Source organism: Sparus aurata, chromosome 8 (genome assembly GCF_900880675.1).
Source record: "Sparus aurata chromosome 8, fSpaAur1.1, whole genome shotgun sequence".
Lineage (NCBI taxonomy): Eukaryota > Metazoa > Chordata > Actinopteri > Spariformes > Sparidae > Sparus > Sparus aurata.
In genome coordinates this window covers 8,322,148-8,347,666 of record NC_044194.1, presented here as the reverse complement: position 1 = coordinate 8,347,666, position 25,519 = coordinate 8,322,148, and the positions used below count along the sequence as shown (strand labels likewise).

General features: G+C 45.0%; 1 protein-coding gene across 2 annotated transcripts in view; it reads left to right on the top strand.

Annotated features, from left to right (window-relative positions):
• Nucleotides 1–4,698: 4,698 nt before the first annotated feature.
• The window catches only part of LOC115586770 (transcription factor Maf-like), a 53,039-nt gene continuing 32,218 nt past the window's right edge, over nucleotides 4,699–25,519 (top strand). The window contains exons 1-2 of one of the 2 annotated variants that reach the window (XM_030426106.1): nucleotides 4,699–6,143; nucleotides 6,409–7,754. In XM_030426106.1, coding sequence (XP_030281966.1) covers nucleotides 5,167–6,143; nucleotides 6,409–6,487 — 1,056 coding nt within the window. In that variant the 5' untranslated portion in view covers nucleotides 4,699–5,166 and the 3' untranslated portion in view covers nucleotides 6,488–7,754. Of the gene's footprint in view, nucleotides 6,144–6,408; nucleotides 7,755–13,525; nucleotides 13,597–25,519 lie in introns of those variants that run through there. The other variant, XM_030426107.1, reaches the window with a different exon arrangement.

The following is a 25,519-nucleotide window of genomic DNA, read 5'->3' as shown; positions in this document are numbered from 1 at the left end:
GTCCCGTGTTACACGGAGACAGAGAGCAGATGAGACTGCTCAGACGACGCCTGTGATGTCCACCTGCTGTGAGAGACAATAACCAGATGTGAAGAGGAGAGTTTGACACATGCAAGTCTGCTCATTGTGGCCAATTACCAGGTTGAAGCATCCTCCTGGCAGGCACAGAGCCAGAGAGAGAGAGTGTGTCACACCCCGGTTTTCTAATCAAGAGCATCCAATCATTTGAATCCCAATCTCTGTTGTTTCATACCGCACATGTTATTTCCATTTTTAGGCTCTCAGAGCATGATTGACGGTTGTGACTTGGACACTTCTGCCACTGTGGAGCTTAAAAAGCAGAAGTAGAACGGAGCAGAAAACAACAGAGGAGCGTCAGTCCTTTATTTGAACATATTATATCCTGTTTCCACAGTTCCACTCCGTGCAGACTGCAGGGTAATGATCAAACTCACTTGTTGAAGGCCCCAGTTTCTCCCCCATTAACCGCGCCGGCGTTTTTCAGCTTGTCAAGTCCACACATAAACAGACAGTTCAAACTCGGAGCTGCTACCTGCTTCCTGAGCAGGTAAATGAATCGAAAAGGGTTGTAAAAGTCTGATTAATGCGGGATCGGAGAGCAGGACGGCGAGATAGCAAGGGAGAGAAAGAGAGAGAGAGAGAGAGAGAGAGAGAGAGAGAGAGACTAAGCCTGTTCTCTCAGACGTAGCACTTTGCAAATATGGCACTTTGTTTCCGTGATGTGGAAGCTTATTATCTTAATATGCATTCTTTTATTCCCCACTATAAAACACTGGCAGGGGAAGCGTGGCACCGTTCTTCATGCTCCTTCTTGTAATAGCTTCTCACAGCTCCTCATTCTATTACAAAAGATACAACAGTTAGTTAAGACCCCACGAAACATTTCATTTTCTGTCCTGCTAATTAAATGTGTCTCAGATGAGCCCACTGAGCCCACTCGTCTGGTTGTCCCCCCATTTGGAGTGCCACCAGAGTTTAATATATGGCATTAAACAGGGATTGAAGACGGAGTACGGAGCCTACCTCCCATTGGGAACGTAATGAATGATTATAAGGCATAATCTTGGTAATGCAGAAATCCTTTAGTTTGGTTTCCGTCATTTTATTTAAGTTACTGTCTGTTAAATATGGTAATGTGTCCGGCTATTTTTGGCACACTCAAGATTTTGAGTGTAGTGAGCGGGGTTATAAAATGCGTATCGTGCAGATGCATAAAGTGAGCTTTAATGACTTTTTCTTCTCCACGCTCGCAACGCTCCATTTTCTTTTCTTTGCCAAAACATTGAGATAATATTTTACACATTATTAGGATCACGTCATGGTGTGTAATCTGCTGTATTTGTCTTAAAGTGCACTGTGTAATCTTTGGGGAAGATGTTTTAACCAGAAGAGAAGCTTCTTCATCACTGATTTCTTTTCTTTTTTTTTGTGACTAAGCAAACTTGTCATTTTCGTGACAAACTGACCTTAAAGGACGACACAATTTCATGCAGTTTTACTTTGTTTATAAGTGGCGGACCCTGCCACCTTTCCTGCTTAAGAAAGTATTCTGGGGACCTTATTTTCTTCTGAGAGCAGCTTATGGAAAAAATTAATATTTCTGAGGTTGTAACTATTAAAATTCTGAGTTTGAATTTCTTCATAGTGCACCTTTAAACACATTTCCCTGCCTCACAAGTAGCTGCTGCTTCTTTAAGCAAAACATTTAAATACAAAACATTTTTCTTTTAAAAAAAACTGCAGGGGGAAACCCCAGAGGCAAAACAAAGAGTTAGCACGCCGAAAAATAAAAGTGAGGTCTATAGCAACGCGGCACATAAGTCAAACCGCGACGAGGGTGTTTTTTTAATAGATGTAACAATTAGTAAAGTCACCGTACCAGTAAATCACAGGGAAGTCCAGGAGCACAGGTTATCCTTTACCCAGGATGCATCAGTGTTCTCCTGGGGTGAACTGTAAAAGGTCAGTCGGTGTCTCATTAACACAAACTGTAGCTGTAGTAGAGTATTAACACACAGCTGGATTGTACACCTAAGACCAAAGTACTCGAGTCACCAGATCACAAAGAAACGACTGTTTTCATTCACAAATCATTTGACTGAACGACTCCGAGTCACAAACTGCTTCAGATTTTACTTTTTACAGATTGCTTCAGGTGTTTCACTCTCACTGTAAGTGAACGTTGACTCCGTTTTACTAAAAGGAAGTTCCTCGGCCCACTTGGAATGTCATTTTTATACACATTTAATTTATTTCGAGGAGCCCTCTGATTAAAGCTGATCTGGTTGGAGTGTGTTACTTATATTTAATATATTTAAATAAAGCAGAATCATATAACACCGGTGCACAAACGCTCTTAACTTCCTGCACTAACGCTGTATAAGTGGTCCTCCTCCCGCTGCCGTATATAAGCTTATTTTATGATATATGCCTGAGTGCAACCCCTGTATAGTGTAAGGAAAAAAAAAATCCCATCCCCGATGAAATAAAGAAAGTAGTAAACTTCATGGCAGTGAGCCTCCTACATGAAAGTCCGAAGGGAGACAGAATGAGGTGCATACTGGACTATTAGCCCTCAGTAACACAGCTGATGCATTGGCTCTGGACTCTGCTTGTTAACCCTTGAGACTCCCGGTCCGATAAATCCTGGTTTTAAGAGATCTGGCGAACCTGGAGCTCACACAGCAGCGAGTGTCCACCGCTGCATCAAATATGGGCACTTAAACTGCCCTCTGTGTGGGACTGATATTTATGATATTTTTGGGTGTGCAGGGTTTAAAACACGACCTTTTTTTGCATTAAAACAATCTATTTTTTCTTTACTTTTCTTCACCTCACTTTGTTAGGACATGATTTTTCTGTCGCTGAACATAAAGTCACACAAAACGAGTGCATAAAACGCCACCTTTAATATGAAAAACACACTCAGAAGTTGTTTTCCTGCGCTCTGAATTTACACTACAGCAGCGACGACATGTAGCAGCATCAGATGGGACACCTCGTCTGATTAATATTTATTCAGAAGCATCAGAGGGGGCCTCTGTTGTGTCTTCTAATGAATAAAACACGATGTTTATCCTTCCTGTTTAACGTTAAGTCCCCACGAACAGTCACAGGGACCAGGAGAATATTTACTTGCGTCGGGGACACCGGGGAGTTGGATTATCTGCTGGCGGCTTTGTAGTTTTCTGAAGCTTCCCCGTGTGACATGTTCCAGGGAGAGTGCTCTTATTTACTCTCCGGTCCCTCTGTGCATAGCCCTCCTTATTGTTTGCTCTCATGTGCCACCACTCCTGAGGAATGTGCTCGGGGACGAGAGAGGGAGGGAGAGAGACACCGGGAGAGACAGAGACAGAGAGAGAGGGAGAGAGAGGGAGAGAGAGAGACAGAGAGACAGAGAGAGAGGGGGAGAGAGAGAGAGACAGACAGACAGAGAGAGAGGGAGAGAGAGAGAGAGAGGAGGAGGAACACTGATGCTGTGATCGTTCCATTAGAGTCCACCAGCACACAGATGGAGGAGTTGTCTCTGTGGTTTCTGATTAGAAAAAAAAGATTTGATGTTGTTTGTCCTGCAAGAAATTGACTTTAATGTGAATGAGGGGAAAATGAATGTATAGTTTTTCTTCTTACAATTAAAAAACATGTATATTTCCTTTAATTGGTGCCTTTTAAAAAAATTTTAAGCAATATTTTGGTTGTTTAGGAAACCAGAAATGTGCATTTGGTCCTGTGAAATATTCTCCCTGTCCAGCAGGAAGAAAAAAAACAGAGACCACACATGAAAATAAAGATTCAAAGAAATTAAAGATTGTTCCATTTAAAGCAGAGAAAAAACAAAAACACATTTGCACCCAGCAGCAGCAGCAGCAGCAGTGCCGGACACTCACAGGACCTCTGGAGGAACATGAAGTATTATTTTCTACCGAAAGGTGGCGACGTTGGGTTTCCAAACACTGTCAGTCACGCAGACCTCATGCCAGGCTGCTCTCACACACTTCCACCGTCCTCACACGACGCTGCGCTTCATCCTGCACACGTGTATTTCTGATATTTCTGATATTTCATCTGCGGTACGGGATTATTTATTGACTATTTATCCGTCGCTCGGTGGGAAATCATTAAAAATGTAATTCGATGCATCTCATCGCCAAGACAGAGACGGTTTGGGGCTCATTAATTAGGAAAAAAATATCTGCCTGCATAATTAATGAAATACACCTGTGAAAGATATTTATCTGTCGACACGACGAATGTCAGAAGGGCGGAAGAAAAAGTCTGACGGCGCTGAAACAAACAATGAGTCTAAAAATGTATTTAAATGATTATTAAAAACCCGAATTATGTGTTAAATTGTGACGACTCGCCAATCCAAAAGAGAGAGACATGCATATTTACCATCAGATATCTTCTGTTAATCCTCCGAATCTGTTTTCTGTCTTTTATTTGCTTTTCCTTCCCTTCCGCGCAGAAAAAAATAACAAATAAAAAGTGACAAAAGACGGAATATTAAGTCTGGTGTCAATCTGCTGATGGGCTCGGACACTTCACAAAACTTTGGGTTTCTATACTATTATGCTAATTAGCTCCCCCGGCTGAGCTCCTCATTGGCTGAGTCTCGGTCAATTTCATATTTCAGTGTGACGTCAGACCGCCTATAAAACTAAGCAATGCTTTTTAACTCGTCGGCTGACTGATCCCCTGGAAAAAAAGGGAAAAAAATCTATCAATCCTTGGGTGGAGTTTTTTCCCCCCCCTTTTTTTTCATTCTCCACAAAGCAACTATTTGCCCGGGACACGTACGTGAACCTCCTCAATTTGGCGCACTAATCCTAAAAGGAGCCATGAAGTGTTAAATGGTAGAAACAGAGAGAGCGGCGCTCAGACACCCGCACGCTGGGAGAGAGGGAGGAAACAGCGCTACTCTGTGCAACACAGACTGAAGGAGAGAGAGAGAGAAAAAAAAAGAAAAAACTTATCGACTCACGAAACCAAACCTGCGCTGCGCAATTAGTGCGAGAAAATCCACTTTTTTCTTCGGTTTTGAAGAAAATAAATAAAGAAATCAAGCTGGCTCAGTGCGTGTCTCAGCAGCCCACTTTGACAGGTGCTCCTCACCCCCTTTGGAGGACTGTCAACAGCAAGAGGATGGCATCAGAGCTGGCAATGAGCAACTCCGACCTGCCCACCAGTCCCCTGGCCATGGAATATGTTAATGACTTCGATCTGATGAAGTTTGAAGTGAAAAAGGAGCCGGTGGAGCCCGATCGCAGCATCAGCCAGTGCAGCCGCCTGGTCGCCGGGGGATCCCTATCTTCCACCCCGATGAGCACGCCTTGCAGCTCGGTTCCCCCCTCTCCAAGCTTCTCGGCGCCCAGTCCGGGATCAGGGAGCGAGCAGAAGGCTCACTTGGAGGATTTCTACTGGATGACCGGATACCAACAGCAGCTGAACCCCGAGGCTCTGGGCTTTAGCCCGGAGGACGCCGTAGAGGCGCTGATCAGCAGCAGTCACCAGCTCCAGACCTTCGATGGCTATTCCAGAGGGCAGCAGTACGGCGGCTCAGCCGGGGCAGCGGGCGCCATGGCCGGAGAGGAGATGGGATCAGCGGCCGCCGTGGTGTCCGCGGTCATCGCTGCAGCCGCCGCTCAGAACGGGACTCCACACCACCACCACCACCATCACCACCACCACCACAACGGGGCACACCACCCCTCCTCCGGGTCTCAGTCCGGCGGCGGCGCGGGGGGAAACCACCAGCACTTGCGCTTGGAAGATCGGTTCTCGGACGAGCAGCTGGTGACCATGTCGGTGCGGGAATTGAACCGGCAGCTGCGGGGGGTCAGCAAGGAAGAGGTGATCCGTCTGAAACAGAAGAGGAGGACGCTAAAGAACAGAGGCTATGCCCAGTCCTGCCGGTACAAGCGGGTCCAGCAGCGGCACGTCCTGGAGGGAGAGAAGACGCAACTCATACAGCAGGTGGACCACCTCAAGCAGGAGATCTCCCGGCTGGCCAGGGAGAGGGACGCCTACAAGGAGAAATACGAGAAGCTCATCAGCACCGGCTTCAGAGAAAACGGAGGATCCGCCAGCGACAACAACCCCTCATCCCCGGAGTTTTTCATGTGAGTCTCGGCGCTGAAAAAAAAGTTTTAATACCCGACCATCACAGAGAAACCGAGAGAAAAAAAAAAAAAAAACTCTTTTAATTTGCGCGCAGCTAAAATAGTTTGTGCGTGTTTGTGTTGTGCTGTCGGTAGCTGAGGACAAAAAGAGTTTTATTCTGGTTTTTGTTTTTTTTTTGTATTTTCAGAAGTGATTTCTGTTTCAGGGTGACGATCTGCTCTTCATTTATGTTTTTTTTTTCTTTTTACCACTTACTTAAAATAGGCCGCTCTCCTCAGATCATTTAGAGGATTTATGTTCGTCTTCAGACATAAAAATCAGCTCCAGTTCCGCCCTGATCTGATCACCTCACCCTGCGCCTCGTCCATCCTTCCTCCCCCTCCTTCAGCCCCCCAGAATGTGTGTGGTGAAATGAAACAAACCCCCCTCAGGCTCCTGCAGCTTTTTTATTATTATTATTATTATTTTCATATGAATTTATTTTGGGTTTTTTTGTTGTTCATTTTTTTTATACAAGTGAGCCTCATTTCCATGTCACCCATCCCATGTGTGTTGTGGAAGAAATCAAACTGAGTTACAAGAGACGGTTTTTTTTTTTGGAGGTGGGAGAGAAAAGAACTGATGTCAGACTGTAACAGTCGTGTGAAGCCATGCATGCTGGTCATGTGCGGGATTGTGTTTGGACTTTTATTTCCTTTCCTTTTTTTTTTCTCTTTTGCTTGTGTTTGTGAACTTGTGTATGATGATTGTATTGCACCATGACTGCATCTGTTCAGCCCTCGTCACCTTTTGGGATTTATTTGTAAGAAAAAAGAAAAGAAAGAAAAAGAAAGTGTGAACAAGTGCATCCATCCGTCACTTTCCTCTCATAAAACCTCGACCCTCCATCATTTTATTTACAAGCTTCTTCTGAAGCCTTGTGAGGAGGAAAAAAAAGGACATTGTGGGATGAAAAAACAGAAAACGTTGTGCTCAGTATTGATTTGTATTGACAGACAGCAACGCCATCGAGGTGAGCATCATCGGTATATTTAGCAGAGACAATATTTCCTGACTAAATAGATTATCGCGATCAACAAGTGGGGCTGAAGATATATAACAAATCGCTTTCGAGCAGAGCAGAAGCAGATTATGATGCATGTCCTGAAATAAATGAGAAACAGGCCACTTGTTCACGCTACAGTGTTGCAACAAATGAGCTTCCTCTTCCTGCTACTTCGTTGTTAATGTGTTTTTCCTTTCTTCTAAGGAACTTAATTAAGTTTACCCAGAACCCTATGGGTGTTATTCGGTAAATAAACTGTGAAGTGTTAATGTTAATGTTCTCCCGGTGTTGTGGAATAATTCTTAAAATAAAATAAAATAAAATAAAAAGCAGCAGCCATATACATCTTTTGTGATGCCCATTGGATTTCTACACAGTAAAAAACTAATAAATGTATTGTCTGGACAGTGCAAGAGAACTGGCAGACATCGTGTTGACTCTTAAACAAAATGGAATTTAATAAATATACCATTCATCAATAAACCTTCGTGAATGGAAACAAATATATTCTCCTTGAAAATGTTTTATTATTTTTCTTCTTTTTTGTTTCAGTTGTGCATGTTGTTTGTCACACCACACACTGTCAGTCCTGAAATCTGAAATCTGAACAGAAAAGAGGGAAAGACTTCAGTCACACAAATGTTCCTGAGACAGGATGAACATCTGCTCAAAAACATCTGGTTCTGATTAAAGCGCGCTGCAGATGTTGCGCACAAGGCGCATAATTGTAACAGCTCCAGGATCAGATCCAGCTCTCAGGTGTGTTTTTAGTGTGATTTTACAATTAATGATTCATTTTGCGTTTTAAACTCTTTTTTTTCTCCGTCTCTGTAAAATACACGGCGAAATATTCCACAGTGTTTCCTTTTATTCACTGCTTTTGCTTCTCGAGAAATACAAGTGACGCTCTTCACCTGTTGCGTAATTTTAAAGACGGAAAACATCTTTAATTTCGCTTTTAAAACGTGCAGAAAATCAAACCACGGTGCGCGGCATGGGTGACATCAATTCATTTGTTTGCCTCGGGGCCTAATAATGTTGCTGCAGGTGTCCTAGAAAAAGCCGAGTTAATGATTGATTCGAGGGTAAACTTGCACTTTTCACTCGGTTGTCTGTCCACTTGTTGAGTATCGTGTGTGGAAAGTTTCATTTCAAACCGGAGCGCAGATAAAGGTCGAGATGACCAAAACTGATAACACACCTTTGTGTCGAGAGAGATGAGACAAAATTTGTCTAATTTTGGGGAGGAGAAAAAAATATGAATTTTAGACTCCGTGCTGATGGTCCCGTGTGGAAATAAACTCCAAACACTTCAAATAAATTCTGTGGCTTTACGATTAAAACTGACTCATCTCTGATCGGAACGCATCATTTTTCCAGCGTGACTAAAATTTCCAAGTTAATTTGGCAATCGACCAGTTTTTAGCCTCTGAGTAAAGACCCCTTTGTTTGACTCCTGACATAAAAAATGCTGATGAGAGTATAAAAATAAAAAAATAAAAAAATGAAAAAGAGGCGAAAAAAGCCACAGGAGGCACTCGCTCGGCGGTAATTTGGTTTTGGAGCGGCTGACAGTCTGCAGCCTGCCTCGGTGCAGACTGACTCTGGCCTGCAGCGTGTTTCTGCTCCTGAAAGCAGCCGGATGAACTCGAAGCGTCCTGAAGAGCAGCACGGTTCAGATACAAGCTGCCACGCAAGGTCACCACGATGCATGCTGCTGCTGCTGCTGGACACCTGCGTTTGTGTGTGTGTGTGTGTGTGTGTGTGTGCATACGTAGTGTATTTTTCTCTTTGTTTTCTAAACGTGTGTGTATCCCATGAAAACTTTCAGTGTGTTTCATGTTTTAACACTCTGCATTAGCTGAGTGACTCACCTGTGCTGCACTGTCAGTCAGTCACCTGGCTTCTATTAAACCCCCCCACCACCACCACCACCACCATGAAAGCCCAGAGTGAGGGACAAGATGGGAGAGCATGATCCCCCTCCTGCTGCCTCCTGAAGGAATGATTTTCCTCTGTGATTAAAAGTGAGTGAGAGACAGAGATAGAGAGAGCGAGCGAGAGAGCACCACAGAGAGAAAGAGAGAGAGAGAGAGAGAGAGAGAGAGAGAGAGAGAGAGAGAGAGATACTGGCTGCCTTCCTGCTCCTTTCAGATGATAAACGATCAGAGATGCGTCCTAGCTGAGAGGAGAGGGCCTTTTAGTGAGCATGTGTCCACTAATTTATGGCCCTCCTATCTGATTAGGTCAATATAGTGTGCTATTTAATTACATTTGTGTTATAACCTAGAACTGGAGATGCTATTCTTCTTTTTTTCGTGGCACCTCTTTTCTTCTTTGCGAAGGGGGGGCTGATAGGATTAGTTGAGTCTCAGGATTTTCACCTGGTACCTGGAGGGTCTCGCTCTGTGCGACGCCTCGGAGGTTTTGATCAAGTGGAACGCTGTTGATCGTCGTCGTAGGGGTGTGGAAGGAAACTGTGTGGGACGCTCTCTGTTCCTGTGCGTGCTCGACTTCTAGTCGCAAACCGAGGGGCAGGGTGGAATTCAGTAGCACTGATTCACTTCCTGTGTTTGAAGGAGGACAGAAGGCACAGGAAACAATATTTCAGCACTTCCTCCTCACTTCTCAGCACTCTACAAGATTCACAGCTCCTTCCTCTGCCTCCCTCTCTAGCATGAAAAAGTGTGCACATGCAGCACACAGACGCACACACACACACACACACACACACACACACACACACACACACACACACACAGACACGCCACATTATTAATCTCATCAGTACCAACTGTAATTCTATTCTCCGGCCTCGGTTTATTGACTCGTGCGCCGTGATCATTTGCAGTCTGTCCAATGATTAGGTTATTAAAGATAATGTAGTTGTCCGCTGTCACAATATTGGACTCTCTCTTTCAGGTCAACTATGGGAAATCACTTTGAAATTTATCTGTATTGACATCTGAATCATCATCATGTACTTCCCTTTAATGCCCGGGAATTAATAGGACAAAAGGATGTGCGGCACTTTCTGCTGTCTATCTGTTTGAGTGCACAACAAGCAGCCGGCATTGTCTTTTATTTGACCTTGTGGCGGAAGGGTGCACATGTGCCTCAACTGAGTGGATTAAACCTGTGAGGAATGAGTCGCGTTTATATCGCGATATCGTGACGCCTGTAGCTCTTTTCGTCAATCTAAAGGACATTTTAATAAATGCAAGTAAAATAAATAATGCGAGGATAATCTTAGAGAACATTTCAGGAGGTCAAAGGTGCATAAAAAATCAGGAAGTAATCATTTTCTTAACAGGAATACGCCCAATCGTGTGAGAGCAGGCGACCAAAGTTGCTCCAATACTTCTACTTTTTTTGATTTGTCAGTCATTAAAAGGAAGTGTCTAATTCTGAGCACCCTTACCTTGAGGTGCAGTGTCTCAAAAATGCTGCTAATTCGCATTAAACACTTCAAATCACTCAATAATAAAAAAAGAAATGTCTTGTGTTACTACAAATGTATTGATGCTCATCTTCCTTTCTTCCACCTTTCCCCTCCGTACGTGACGTAGCCCCCCTCACCCCAACGGGTTAAAAACATATTTGCATTCAAAAGAGGAAACAATTTCAATCTCTTCCACTCAATCCGCATCTGCATCACTCCACGCGATAAACATTTACATTTAAAGTGATTTAAATCAGCTGCGTTTATGTTCCTCTGTGGTCCGTCCATCATCCAGACCTGCAGAGCTCCTCTCCTTCCCTCCCTCCCTCTCACTCCTTCCCTTCCTCCCCCTCTCTCTCTCTCTGTCTTGCAGTGTCCTGAGTTATGTGTCATTTATTTGAAACCCTAATAATTTAACTTGTCCCCCTCCTGTCGCCGCCGTGCATGTGGTAAGAATGCAGCAGCTGTAAAGAAGGCTTGTGCTGCTGCTGCCGCCTCTCTCCCCCCTCTCTCCCCCTCTCTCCCTCTCTCTGTGTATATCTGTCTGTGTTGGCTTTACATGGTGATTTTCTCCAGCAAATAGAAGCATGGGCAGAGTGGAGGTAATGTGATTGTCTGAATCCAATCCTATAGTCTAGTGTTGAATTGAGATTACTGTAAATGCTCGGCTGTAAAAGAATGTGCGCACGGGGCACCATGTAATGTTTTGTGTGTGTGTGTGTGTGTGTGTGTGTGTGTGTGTGTGTGTGTGTGTGCGTCGCAGTCGGGATTCAAACACTAGATTTGCATTCGGAGCTCTCCCTCAGAATGCATAACTAAAGGGCAATAGATGAAAGCTAATTATGATTTAATTATATGTGATCACAATATTCTGACTCACGGATAAACAGAGCCGAGGCTGTGTTGATGTTTTTCCAACGGGGAGTTGAGTTGCGGGGCACAGAGTCAGTGGAGTGGTGTGTTTTGGACCGCAGCGGACCCGGTGGGTTGGGGTGGTGGGAGGTGTGTGTGTTTGAAAACTAAAGTGCATTATGCTTCCGAGAGTGTGTGTGTGTGTGTGTGTGTGTGAGTGTTGGTCTAAGTCTGCGCGTGCACGAGCTTGTGTTATGCAGGGCGGAGCTGGAGCCGAGCCCGACCCCTGTGTGTTTTACCTGCATCTCAATGAAGCGAGAGAGGTGATTTACCCTTCTGCTGCAGTCAGCCTCCCTCTCTCTCTCTCTCTCTCTCTCTCTCTCTCTCTGTGTCTCTCTGTCTCTGTCTCTCAGCCAGTCAAACAGACATTGATCTCTTTGCGAGGCAAGGTGACCCACAGTGTTGTTCAGCTCTTCCAAAGTCTCCCCTCTCCCTTTCATTTGTACCTGGGAAAGGCCTTGACCCCGCACACTACCGCCATGTAGCAGCGCTCTGCACGTGGACCTCACTTCCCCCTGTATCAAGCCCAGTGTGTGTGCGTGCGTGTGTGTGTGTGTGTGCTTGTTTGAGTGCGCACACAGAGAAGACACGTGTGCGTGTGTGTGTGTGTGTGTGTGAGTGAGTGAGTGAGAATTTGTGAACAGTGTACATGTGGGAGTGTGTATCCATGCCCACATGTGTGTGTGTGTGGGGGGGGAGTGTTGCCCTGTGTCTGGCCCTGTGTGTGTGTGTGTTTATCAACTGTTTGTCCTCATCTATAGGTGTGTGTGTCTAAAACTGTAAATTCTCAGCAGAGTTCAGGCCGGTGTCAGGAGTTTCCGAGTATTATCCAGGTGACGGCAGGCTTCTCCCCTCGCTGTAGGTCTGACACCGGGAGCTCCAGTGCAGCTGAATGGGTCAGAGTCCATTTGGCCACAGTGTGAATCGGATTACAGGGAAATGAATGGCTCTCTTTGTTGCTTAAAGATGGATTGAGGGGCATTAATATACTTTGTGGCTCCTTTGCCTCACTTCTCTCCTCTGAAGCCCAGCGGAAAGTTTTTTTCAGGATGATTCGTCACCCACTTTTCCAAACCAGGGGGTTTTCATTCTCCACGCTCGTCCCTGACGTGCGCTCATATAACGCTCACATTTGTTCACGTGTTCTGTTTGAATGTGTGAATACGCTGCTGTCAGACACACACACACACACACACACACACACACACACACACACACCCAAGAGACATGAACTGGTCCTGGTGAACTGACTGACCCAGATTCTAAATGTCAGTCATCTCTGAAATTAAATATATCATATCAATATTTCTGTTAAATTGTTTTAAATAATGCACACAAAAAGGTAGTTATAAAATACTGAAATTTATTTTACAGGTGTGTGTGTGTGTGTGTGTGTGTGTGTGTGAATGCACGCCTGAAAAAATCAAAAGTATCAAAACAAATCCAATCTTTCCATTCAATTCTAATACCTGATATCTGATCAATTTAATTATTATATTGATTTGATTGGACTGTGACGTGTGTCCGGTGTCGCCTGTCTCTACGTCTGATTCTAGTTTATAAATTATTGTTTTGAATAATCCAAACCATGTCTGTTAATATGAACTGTTTTTGCCTTTATATATGTAATTATTATAATTCCATTTTGCTTGAAAAGATTTCATGAATTTATCTCACAAGTTAATTCTAGAAAATATAATATATAAGCCCCAACCGTATGATTCAGTCAAAGTATCACTGGTTTTCTAGAAAGGATTAATTTCACTCCGTCCCCAGTGACTCGTGACTTTATCTTCGCTCTCTCCAGCGTTTCACTTTTCTTTCAAATTCATCATCCGTTTTGTAACCGAGCGCTTCTTACTTAACGTTCAAACTGTGTCATGTGTGCGGCAGAGTTTCCTGTGTTGTGCTTTGAGCTCGTGGGTTCTTAATCTTACAATTTCTGTTTCCTGTTTTTTTTTTTTTTTTTTTTTTTTTTGCAGGACATCAAGAAAATTCCTCCATCTGTGATAGAGAGCCGCGACCTCTCCGTCCCACCACCTGGGAGTCTGAGGTAACTTCAGTCTCTCATCTTCAGCACTCCTTCACTGTATAACACCAGTTCATTTAAACACCGTTAATATATTCAACACTGATGTCGAATTAAAATAGAACACGAGCTGCCTCAAAAAGTTTCGTGCTGCAGAAGTCTGACGAACTGAATTTCACGTCAGCTGAATGTTCCTCAGAAATACAGCGCGATGTTCACACAAGGTTTTTTATCAACACTGTTTATCAACTGATCCAGAATTAATTTACATATTTTCGACTAATTAGTTTTACCACATTTTCAAAATGTTGGATTTGTCGACTAAAGGTCGCAGCATCAATCACCTTCAGGTTCCTTTAAAGACAAAAAGAAGGGTTTGCATGTGAGCAAAATATTTTATATGTACTATAATATTAAATATGAAGCATTCTGTATGTGCTGAACAGAATAACTGCTAAATGTTCAGTCTTTGTAAGCACTGTCAATAGTTCTGCTTTTCTGAGTTTGGATACAGTCTGTCGAGCCTTAAACGTGAAGCCCTCTAACATCTTGATATTCTTACTATTTGTATAAACGTGACAGTAACGCCTCAGACGTGAAGGAGGACTGTCCCACTTTCCTTCTGAGTGAAATCAAATCTACAAACCAGCTGTTTTATATCGATCTCATCTCACACGGAAGCACTCGTCTGGGAGAGCAGACACCAGGGAGGGTTTCATAATCAGATCACTCTTTCCTTCACTTCATATTTAGCTGCGTGATGATCAAACTCTCAACACTTTCTTGTGTGCGATGTTACGCGGCCCTCTGTTTTTTTTTGGGGGGGGGGGGCTCTGACAGTGCTGCTTGATTGACAGGAGGGTGACATGCCCAGTGCTCGTGGGATGAGGCCAAAACCTCGGCCCTGACCCTCTGACCTCCTTCACTCTCTCAGCTCTCTCCGCGGACACAAACACTGTACATTGTATTTTTTATTTTTTTTCTGGCTGACACGCAGATGGACGGATGGTCGGATTGCAGGGGACAGCGGAGGGTGATGGAGTGAGGGAACGAAAGAGAGGGCTCGTTTTTTTGTTTGTTTTGGGGGGGGAAGAAGTCGCGGCAAAGTTTAGGGGAGGAGGCACCTGGATGTGGATGTAGACGTGCGGGTACAGGAGGAGGGGGTGGCAGGAGGTGCTCCTGGCCGTGGATGCAGACAGACAGGCAGGGTAACCAGAGGCAGGCGGTGACCTTCTCTGCTGCTGGAGGATCGAAGGCTTTATTTAAAGGCCTGGTCAATGCTGGGTGCTGCTGAGGTATCAGCCTCGCAGCCAGGCGACTCATCACCACTGTAATACAACTCTCTAACCCTAACCCCCCCCCCCCCCCCACATACACACACACACACACACACACACACACACACACACACACACACACACACAGGACAGGACACTCTCTGGACACCTCAGGTTTTACACTGTACAGTCGAGAGGCTGGACAGAAGGAAAGTACAGCATCAGCAGCGGCTAATTTTACTGAACAGCAGACAGAATACTCCACTTTCCTCATGTGCTCAGCATTGTGAAGCACGCGCTTGTTTTGCCTTTCGTGACGCACTCCATCACATCACTGTCCATTATTTTAACGTCGACTAATTACAAGTAGATAATAACAGACGGCCTCAGGGCAGAATTTATTTCAATATGAAACGCAGTGAGGAGGGAGGCGGTGAAAGAGTTAAAAATTACAGGCTGCGAAGGTAGGACACCTGCGTCTGTGTGTGTGTGTGTGTGAGCGGAGCACGTGTTTTTGCGCCGACGTGTGTGTGTGTGAGTGTGTGTGGCTGCAGCGTTAGGACACCTGCATGCTTCAGCACTTTCTGCCTGTCAGGAGCTCTGAGGTCACAGGCAGGGGAGTGGAGAGGGCACATTAGAGGAAGCTTCAGAGCCCCCACCCACCCATACACCCACCTACCCACCCACGATGCCTCCACGATTCCTTCCCCCCAGCACTACCCCCAACCCCCTCCCCACCACCACTTTTTTTCCTTCACCCCCCCGTTATCCCCCGTCATCACGCCCACCTCCACCCCCACCTCCCCCTCCTCCTCGTCTTCCCCTCGTGGTGACGGGGTGAGTCGGCCACTCAGGGGGGGAGGGGGCGCAGGGAGGCAAGGTGCCTCTGTGGCTGACAGCAGGCAGGTCAGGTTTTCGTAGACACGGCAGCGGGGGGAAAGGACACATGCACACACTCATGCAGACGCATCAAGGTGTTGGGAAAAATGTAAATATCAACCAGGTAGACGACTGATTTCGATCCGTATTATGAAAACACTTAAGGCTTGTTAATGTGCATCACACTAGAAAGAGAAATTCCACAATGCGATTTCAGACAATAAATAGTAAATATTAATGTATCACACTCTTAATTCAAGGCATTGAATTAGACGCCGCAGCGGTGCAGGGCTCTTTTTGTGTTCTGCAACAAGGATTTTCTCCATCCACCGGTTTGGCACACTTCACCATCCATTTACTGCCTGGGATATATATAACTACTAGCTGCTCAGTGTGAGACTCGTTACACTGTTACAGTCTTGATAGTGACACAGACGTCATCCCTCTCCCCAGAAAATCCAAATGACAGGGAGGATATGAACAGGATGTATGCTCATTACTAAGCCCGGGCTAAAAAAACGAGACGAAGCGCGCGGAATTGGAGTTTGGATTAGGAATAACAAAAGGGTGGAAAAGTATTTCACTTTCTGCAGTTTAACGCGGAACAACTGTGTTTAGATTTTGGGTTGTTTTAAAAAAGTGTTTTTCACTTTTCTTCTGAAAGCGCAGAGGAGACGAGCTGCAGCCCGGAGCCTCACCTCTGAACATCAACACGCTCCTCTTTTATGTTAATACACAATTTTCTCTCCGATGTTTCAGTTGTTTAAGCCTGGATTGTGTTGTTTTATTCAAACATAATTAGTTGTAAAGCTGTTATCGCTCTGTGTGTGTGTGTGTGTGTGTGCTTGTGTGTGTTAGCCTCAGAGCCACTGTTGTCCTCGGGTTGCGACCGTGTGTTCACAGCGTGATTGAGAGAGAGGAACTTGTGATGAGCCGGAGGTTTAGTGTGATATAATGTATTCCCCTGAATCACCGCAGCCAGCAGCCCAGGGCCTTCCTCTCGCCTGCAGCCACCTTCTCCTCACACACACACAGACACACACACACACAAACACACTCCTTCCTCACTCCCCTCTCGTCGCCATCCCCTCCTCTCCCTTCCCTGCGGTGGCTGCCCCATGCTAGCTGCTTAGCGTTGCACCCAGTGTCTAATTGAATTCCAACACTCGGGCGTTAGCTCCTGATGCTATAGAGATGTTAACACGGCACAATACTAACAGTCCTCGGGACGTGTTTCAACACCCGGCTCCTAAAGAGAAAATTAGCGCTAAGCTCACTGTGGCAGCACATGATTTATTTAAAGCTCCAAACTATGTCTTCTGTATCCCCTGAAGGATCGTCTTTTATAGCCACGAGCGAATCAGCACTTCATATGCACACATGCAGCACATGCAGAAAAAAAGGCAATGTGGCTGCGTCGTCGGGGAGAAAAGTGTGCTCCCTCTCACTTCCCAGTGCATCTATTGTCTCTTATATAAATGTGTCTGCCGGCCTCTCCGCATCCATATTGCTGGCGACGCCGTCCATCCCCTCTCCCTGACACCCTCACTTTTATTCCCTGACTCTCAAACACTAGCTCTGGGCTTTAATGGCACATATTTCCTGGGCCCGGCTGAAACGGGATGCATCTTCTCCTTGTTAGCTTGATAAATAACCGGGCTGCTGGGAAAGTGCTGAATTTTAGCTTTCAGCCTCTATTTTCTGCTGGATGACATTAATTTTAAGTGCTGAGAAGGAGCTAACTAATACAGACAAATAAATAAGGAGGAGGAAGGGAAGGTGCAGAGGTGCTGGAGTCACTCTGCTGCCCCCCCCCCGCCGCCGTTACCTTTTTATACACAAGCGTTCATATATGCAATATGCAAACCTGCAAAAAAATATGCAATACACAAGCACAAGCGAGCCACACACACACTTAATTTCTCAGTTCTGTTGTTGTCCAAACTGTGCAATCATCTTGTCCCATTATGAGTGCCACTCCTGCAGAGGTCAAATGTTGAGCATGTTGCAGGCAGACAGACAGACAGACAGACAGTCTGTCAGGTAGACAGGAAGATTGGCTCCATGCTTCTCTATCTGCTGTCTGCCTCCGTCCCTCCTCGCTGTCTGTCCCTCTTACCCTCTCGTTCTGTCTTCCTGAATTATGTGTTTCATCAGAAAAAAGGAGATTAGTGTGGCAGTAATGGGGTGGCGGATCACAGTGTACCACACTATGGATAAATTGTATTTATTCTGTATGAGCTTATAGAGACGACAAAACAGAGATCAGATTTGAGACTAAGTAGCTCATTTGCGGGGTTGCAATTTAAATATTAATTATTGTTGCAGAAAAGACGAGAAATAGTTGTTTTTCTTCAAGCCGAAGCACTTGAGTTAGAGTACGTCTACACGCGGTGAATAAAGGTTCAATTGCATTATTATTATTTAGTTTTTTTACATTTGTGCATGAGTGCCATAATTGCTAAGTGTCTGAGCCTGAGAGCAGGTTGAACAAAATGAAAGAATCTGTCTTCTTGTAGTTGAAATATGGCTCTCAGCTTCATCAGCAGTTTGATTTCACTTATTTTAAAATACACAAGCTGCTGAGGAGCAAAATCAAACTGAATAAAATAAGGAGATCAGAATATACGATTAAAAAAGATCAGCTCATGTCATGTTTGGCTTTTTATTTCCATCGTGCCTGCACATTTTTATTGCTGTGTTTTATTTTATCCAACTTCCCCCCCATGTTTCACCATTTTGAACACACAAAACCTCAGATGACTACACACTTGGTGAAAGCATCCGTCACGTGACGGCAGCGAACGCACGGCAATAAATGTGTTTTACCGCCGCTCCATAAACAAAGAGCACAAGGATGTTGACGGGACACACACAGCACTACCGATGATGTGAATCGACTTTTATCAGTCACAAAATGCAAAAAAATATACCTAAATATACGACTATCAGCATTATGCATGTCACTGCACACACACACACACACACACATACACACACACACAAGTGGAAACATTTAAATGCTTTCGTTCATTCTCTGAGCATCACACTTGTACATGGCTCCTGCACATTCACATTCAGTATTCTTGCACACAAACCATGTAAGGTCCACACACAAACACACACACACACACACCTCTGTTGAGTATAACACAACACAATGAAGTGGCTGTGGCTGAGACACCTCATACATTATTTTAACAATGTATAGCGCGGTGAATAAAAAGGTCAGCGGTTGAGAACTGGCTCCATGTAACAATAAGATGCATGAAGTGAGCGGTGCAGGCCCTTCAGTCAGCATCCTGCCGCCGAAACATGTGAGCCAGAGTGATAGATTCTACTGTAGGCCGTGTGTGTGTGTGTGCGTGTGTGTGTGTGTGTGTGTGTGCGTGTGTGCTTCCAGTGTTTACGGGGCACCGTGGTGAAACACCTTATAACAATAGATTTACTTGGTCTATCATTATTGATCGTACATTTCTCCCCCCTGCCCTTTGCCTCACTTTGATAAATGTCTTTTATTACGACAACATTTTGCTTCTAAAGCACATCGTGAGCTCGGATTTTGATTTTAAAGCAATGCTTTTATTAGACCCAATTCTATTTTTGTCAGTACAGAGGAACACGCTCTCGCTTCGCTCCTGCAGATGCGATGCAAGCGATGCGAGTTTTCTGTTTGCAAAGCAGGGTTTAATTTTCAGGGTGTATTTATCACGCGCTGTCATGTTGCGGTCACATGACCACATGAACCACTGCCAGCAATTAAGGCTGATAAATCACTCATTTACAGGAAGAGAAGGAGGGACGGAGTGGGCAGAGAGGAAACGAGAGAGTGATAAGAGAGAGGGAGAGGAATAATGAATAGCCCGGACCCCTTCGCAGATATTTTATCCTTTCATTTTTCTTTAAAGCGCGATGTCGAATGTTATTGTGTTTGGGCAGTGTAGTATAAACTGTTGCCAGTGAGGCTCATTGACTCCTACAGGCAGAGACAAAGAGACAGATGGCAGTCGTTTGTGTGGTTTACTGTGATTGTGACCTGACTGCGCTGCTTTATTTACTGTTGGAGGTGTGCGAGTGTTCATGTGTGCACGCCTGCACAAGCAAACGCATTTGTGTCATGACAGAGAAAAGAGATGCAGAGATCGTACGTACACAACCGTCACCGCTCCCTCTCCCTCTCCCTGATGGATTTCCTCTCAGTCTGAACAGGAGAGCCACCGCACTGATGGCTCCGCATGCAGCTATTCCACATACCAAACAATGCAGGAATTTAACTACAGCATCCTTTATTATTTTTGTTGTCAGTGTGTGGATGGATGTATGGTTTGTTTATCTCTTCTTGTTACTCTGACCTGCTGGCGTGTAGCCGCGAGCTCGAGCTGCTGACACAAGTCTCAGAGAGTCCCTGGGATGTAAACGGGCTCTAACCTGTGCAGCGTCTGTATAAGTTACATCAGAACGAGTGTTTCAGCGGCTCAGGTCAGTGCTCTGCAGAGTCTCAGCCTGCACACTCACTTGAAAAGGCTGATTAAAGATTCATGACCAAAAAAAAAAAAAAAAAGGAGAAGAAGAAGAAAAAAAAAAACAGCCCGGCATCTAATGGGCTGGAAGAAGACGAGGAGAGGAGAGGAGAAGACGAGAGGAGTGGGAAGGAGACAAGCTGTGTATTTTTTTTTTTTTTTTCCAACAGTTTGAACTCTTATTTACTAAAAAAAAGCGGTTACTAACTGACTGAAGGTGTTCCAGAATGAAACCACTGAGGGAGGTTGAGCCAGTCAGCTGTCCTGCTGCAGAAACCCATAAAGAAAGATCAGGAATCAGCTCCTGCTGTGTGTGTTTGAGGGGGCGCTTGTTGTTATTATATTCTAAATTAATTGCTGACTTTAGAGTGCAGAAAGACGTCTTATGGTGATGTGTGTGTGTGTGTGTGTGTGTGTGTGTGTGTGTTGCACTGAACAGAGGCAAGACCCTGCTGTCTGCAGCCTGCGACCGGAGCAGCTATTCTGGGGAGAGAAATAAATTGTGTACACATTAACTGCACTCGAATACAAAGTCAACACTGTGAGTGTATGTTTTGCGAAGTATTGCCAAAGACCGGCGAGCATGGGAAAGTCTTTTATTTCTCCAGAGGAGCGGACAGACGGTGCAAGTTTTTCTACATTCTCTCTGATCTTTTTCTTTCTAGTAACATCAGTAATGTGAACTCTGCACAGAAATATGTTTTTTTTTTCAGGGGTTTTGGTTTTTAATACTTCTGCATAGCTTTGCTTTTTTTTTTTTTTTTATCTTGCTACATTATTATTACAACGATCCCATTTTCTGTTGAAGATTAGATATCATTTTTCAGCGATTTCTGAGCAGCAGCACCTGAGAGCTTGTGCAGCAAATTGATTTTGATTCACTCCCTAAAAAGATACAAACGTCCAATTTCTTTTCCTCACTGCACACATGTGACGTAGGAACGGCTGCTGCACCCTCGTCTCCTCGCTTTCTCTCCTTCTCATCTGCTGTGGCTCAAGGTTGATAACACATACGGGGGCAGGAAAGGGGGGAGAGAGGGAGGAGACACGAGGGGAGGAGGAGCAAACATGGGAGTGAGAGTGGCGTCGGCGTGCTCACTTCCTGCATGTGTGAACATAACGTCCTGTCTGTGCGAGCTGAGGAGGGGAAAAGGGGGCCAACCTGGGACGCACCTTCTCTCTCCGTCTCTATTAGAACTTTTTAAAAGCGTCCATGAACTCCTTACAAGGGAGAGTTATTTTAACGTACAAGAGGCCTCGGGCAGGAGACTGTTACACTGCATGTTTTTTTGAAATATGATAATTGTCAGAGATTTTGCTCGGGGTAATAAATCAAAGGAGTTATCGCACACGAGGATGCTTGTATACGCCGTCGATGATCCTCGTTTAACGTCACACTGCTGTAATTGTGAATTTGGCCACAGGCTTCGTCAGGTCGGACAAAAATCTGTGCTTTTGTTACATATTCGTCAAAATTAGCAAAATAAAAATAAAAACATCAATTGGAAGGTGCTTTAAATAGAAGATGGAACACTTTTGTTGGAGAGAAAACACATTTAAAGATGATTACTTTTTTTTTTGGGTGGTGCTGATGGGTGCTGATGGGTGCATCGCTGCGCTCTGTACTGTATATTTTATGCGGCTTTATCTCGAGTGAATTAAAGGGCCTGTAAAAAGTGGAATGTTATTAGCGTCAGACCACCTGGGGTGAACATCTGCAGCCTCAGACTGCAGACCCGCCATACATCACCGTTCCCCTCCTCACTATTTACTGTCACACGCGCAAACACACACACATATGGCTCGGCTGCATCCATCTTTTGCGCGTCTCTTGTCTTATTGACGTATGCGCAGTTGTGCGTTCCTGCAGTGTGGGGGGGTTGTAAGGGGGGGGCGACATGCTTATTAACGATGCCACAAGGTCGCAGGTCAAGTACAGGTTCTGCTCTCCTGGTCAGTCAGAGGTCAGAGGTCAGCAGGTGAGTGTCGGAGGCCAGGACGACCACAGCGCAGCTCACCAGTAATCCACGGGCGAGTCAAAATCAAAGTTCAGGGTGATTTGCGAGGCTCCTCTGCGTTATTTCTGCTGAGTTCGGCACGAAACATCTTTTTTTTTTCTTTTATTTGTTCATCGTATTTTTTATTCCTACAGTGAAAACTCTCCTTTGAATAATTAGATGTTCTTTTTCATGTTCCATTAAGACTGTTTTTCCTCGCGTCTCTGCGCCGACACTATTTTTTCATCTTCAAAGTGAAAGCTAAAATAGGGCGATCATTGCAATTTAATTACTACAAATCCCTTTGTGAATTTGCTCCTGTGTTTGTTTACATGCAGAGATTTGCCGCCTTCTGCAGTTTTTTTCTTTTGGTGCGATTCACTGAGTGTGTTTACTTTCTTGTGTCGCTCCATATACGCCTTCTTATTTATAGTGTGCGAGTGTGTATGCAAGCATGTGTGTATGCATGCATGTGTGTATGCGTGCATGTGTGTGTGCGCGCTGATGAAGTTGCAGTGGGGTTTATTTAAATAGATAAGATGGTGTTTTTATTCCCAATCAGAGGAATCTCCTGTCGCATCGGAGTCTCTTCATAATAACCCACAGCACTGCTCCACATTCCCTCGACACACACACACAAACACACACACACACACACACACACACACACTGAGTACTGCAGACACAGCAATTTCTCTCACTCTCAGGGGTGTAAGGCTTTGATAAATGAAAATAAATACTTTTCGTAAGAGGAACAGAAGGGGAAAGGGGAAAATGGCAAAAGTGACAGGAGGTCTCTGACAGTTTGATGCCTCAATACCAGCAAATATATGACAAAGAGACACCTTCTAAAACTCATAGAGAGAGTGTGTGTGTGTGTGTGTGTGTGTGTGTGTTTGCGTGCTAAAACACAGGTACATCTTCAGTCATTGTTGGGGATAAGAGAGAGGAAGAAGAGGAGAGGGGAGATATAGCAGACGGCCTGACATGTTAACTGAGTTACAGTGAGAGAGAGAGAGAGAGGGAAAAAAAAAAGCACATCGCATGATTTAGAGGAAACGGGTTCTCCTCCCTCATCCGTCTGTTTCTGTGACTGCAAGGTCACGTAGACGCCTCCCCCCTCTCTCCCTCTCCACCTTTGTTTCCCTCTGCTCCTCCGGACCTCATTTCATTCAACACTCCCCGAACCTCCGACAGCTCCATAACTATAACTCTCTCCTCCCTGTCCGCTCCTCCTCTCTTCTCTTCATCCACAACTAAATGACTCTGTCAGAAATAAAGAGCACTTATCTTATCTACTGCCTCCACTCCGCCGTCTGCGTCCCCGTCGACGTCACGCGCGCAAACACACACACACGCAAAAAAAAAAAAAAGCAGAAGAAAAACACCAACAACAACTTATGGACACATTCTTGCAGCAACAGACACATTACACTCGCAGACTTTTTTATTATAATTATTATGACAGTCATAATTACTTTCCCAACCCATAACCAAAACCTTTTTATTTTCTCCCGCCTGCGTCGTAATTATTCCTCTCAGATGGAAGATTATGTCTCGTTCAACAACGTTTCAGCTCGTCGTACTCGACTCTCCAGCCACCTGCCACAGGGAAAGACACACCAGCCCACAGTGCAGCAGACAGACAGGTAGACGGAGGCTTGACAGAGGACAGCTGTCCACTTATTCTGTTCTTGCACCCCTCCGCTCGTCCTCCTCTTCTTCTCCTGTCATCCCCTCCTCCTATCCTCCCTGTGGTGTGGAGGAGAGAGGGAGAGAGGGATCCACAGCTATCTGCAGCCGACGGAGGGCTTCACTGTGTGTTTTCGTCTTTGTTTGTGTGTGTGTGTGTGTGTGCTTAGGTGTGTTTCCCGTGTGCGGGTGTGTGTGAGCCACCTACCAGGCGCTCAGCGGGGGGCCGCAGAGGGATGAGAGGAAAGGAAGAAGGATGAGGGGGTGGGAGAGGAGTGTGATTGGGATAAAACTCCCAGCAAGAACAAACACACGGTAACCAGCTACGCACACGCACACACACACACACACACACACACACACACATGCTCCAGCAATCTGCTAGGTCTCCCTGAACACTCCATCACTAATAGTCACGTTACAGGGTTGCAAGGTAGAGGCAGATTTTGATCAGCGTGCTTTGTGATGACGTTGCCTTTCTGTTACCTGAAAGTGCACACACACACAAAGTTGTCCTGCTTTTTACAGTTCAGACGGGTCAAAGGTCACGAGTAAACGCCATCGACTGACGCATCCGCACGTGGAGGTTACGCATATGTTTATCGAACCTCGCTGGCCACAACGCCTGCGTAAATTAGCTCGAAGTATTTTTGCATGCCGTGGCGTTCGGGACCGTCCTTTGTTTCACTGCTCTGGAGGCCCGAGCGTCAGGAGGGCGAGCGAGAGAAGGGGAGAGAGGAAGAAAGAAAGAAAGAAGGAGAGGGAAGGAGAGGCTCTCTGCTCTCTCGCTGCAAGCAGATAGTGGATGTGTGTATGCAAGGATGCGTAAGAGACGGGGAGATGAAAAGAGTGATAATTCTCCTGCTACCCTAAGGCCTCTCGCAGCCTCGCGGGCTCCCTATAGGTCCCCTGACGCACGCCTGAGCAGAAAGCCGGGGCCCACTAATTGGCCCCTGTGATAACACCAGAGAGGAAGGCAGTGTGTGTGCACGGGTGTGTGTGTGTGTGTGTGTGTTTGCATTCCAGTACCACAGCGCCGCTGAAAGCTTATATTTTCTACAAGTAATAATTTATTGGTTTGTAATTCTGCTTTGAAGGGTGTTTGATTTGTAAGCTGTGAAGACGTTTATTATGATCTGCTGCCTCATTGAAGTCGGAAGCCACTGAAAGACAATTAAAGCATATACACTAGTTCAAAGCGCTGCTTCGATCTTTAAACAGCCTGTTTCTCTCTAATTGTTTCATTATCTCAGTGTGCTTATTAAATGTACGATAATTGTTAATTACCACATGAGGATTTGTAAAGGATTTGTCTTGAGTATCAAAACAAATTAATTAAACCGAACACATTTAAAACAACAGCAATGATAACAGCAGGTGCAGAGCGGGTGTGTGTGTGTGTGTGTGTGTGTGTGTGTGTGCGTGTACACATCCATATTTACAATGCTGTGCCTGTTTGTTTGAATCTCTATGTTTAATTGAGATTCATAGGAGGAATTTAAATGAGATTCAAATGAGATTCATAGCTAATTGTAGCAGCACAGGTAATATGCAGATAGATTTAACGATGATTCAGTGTATC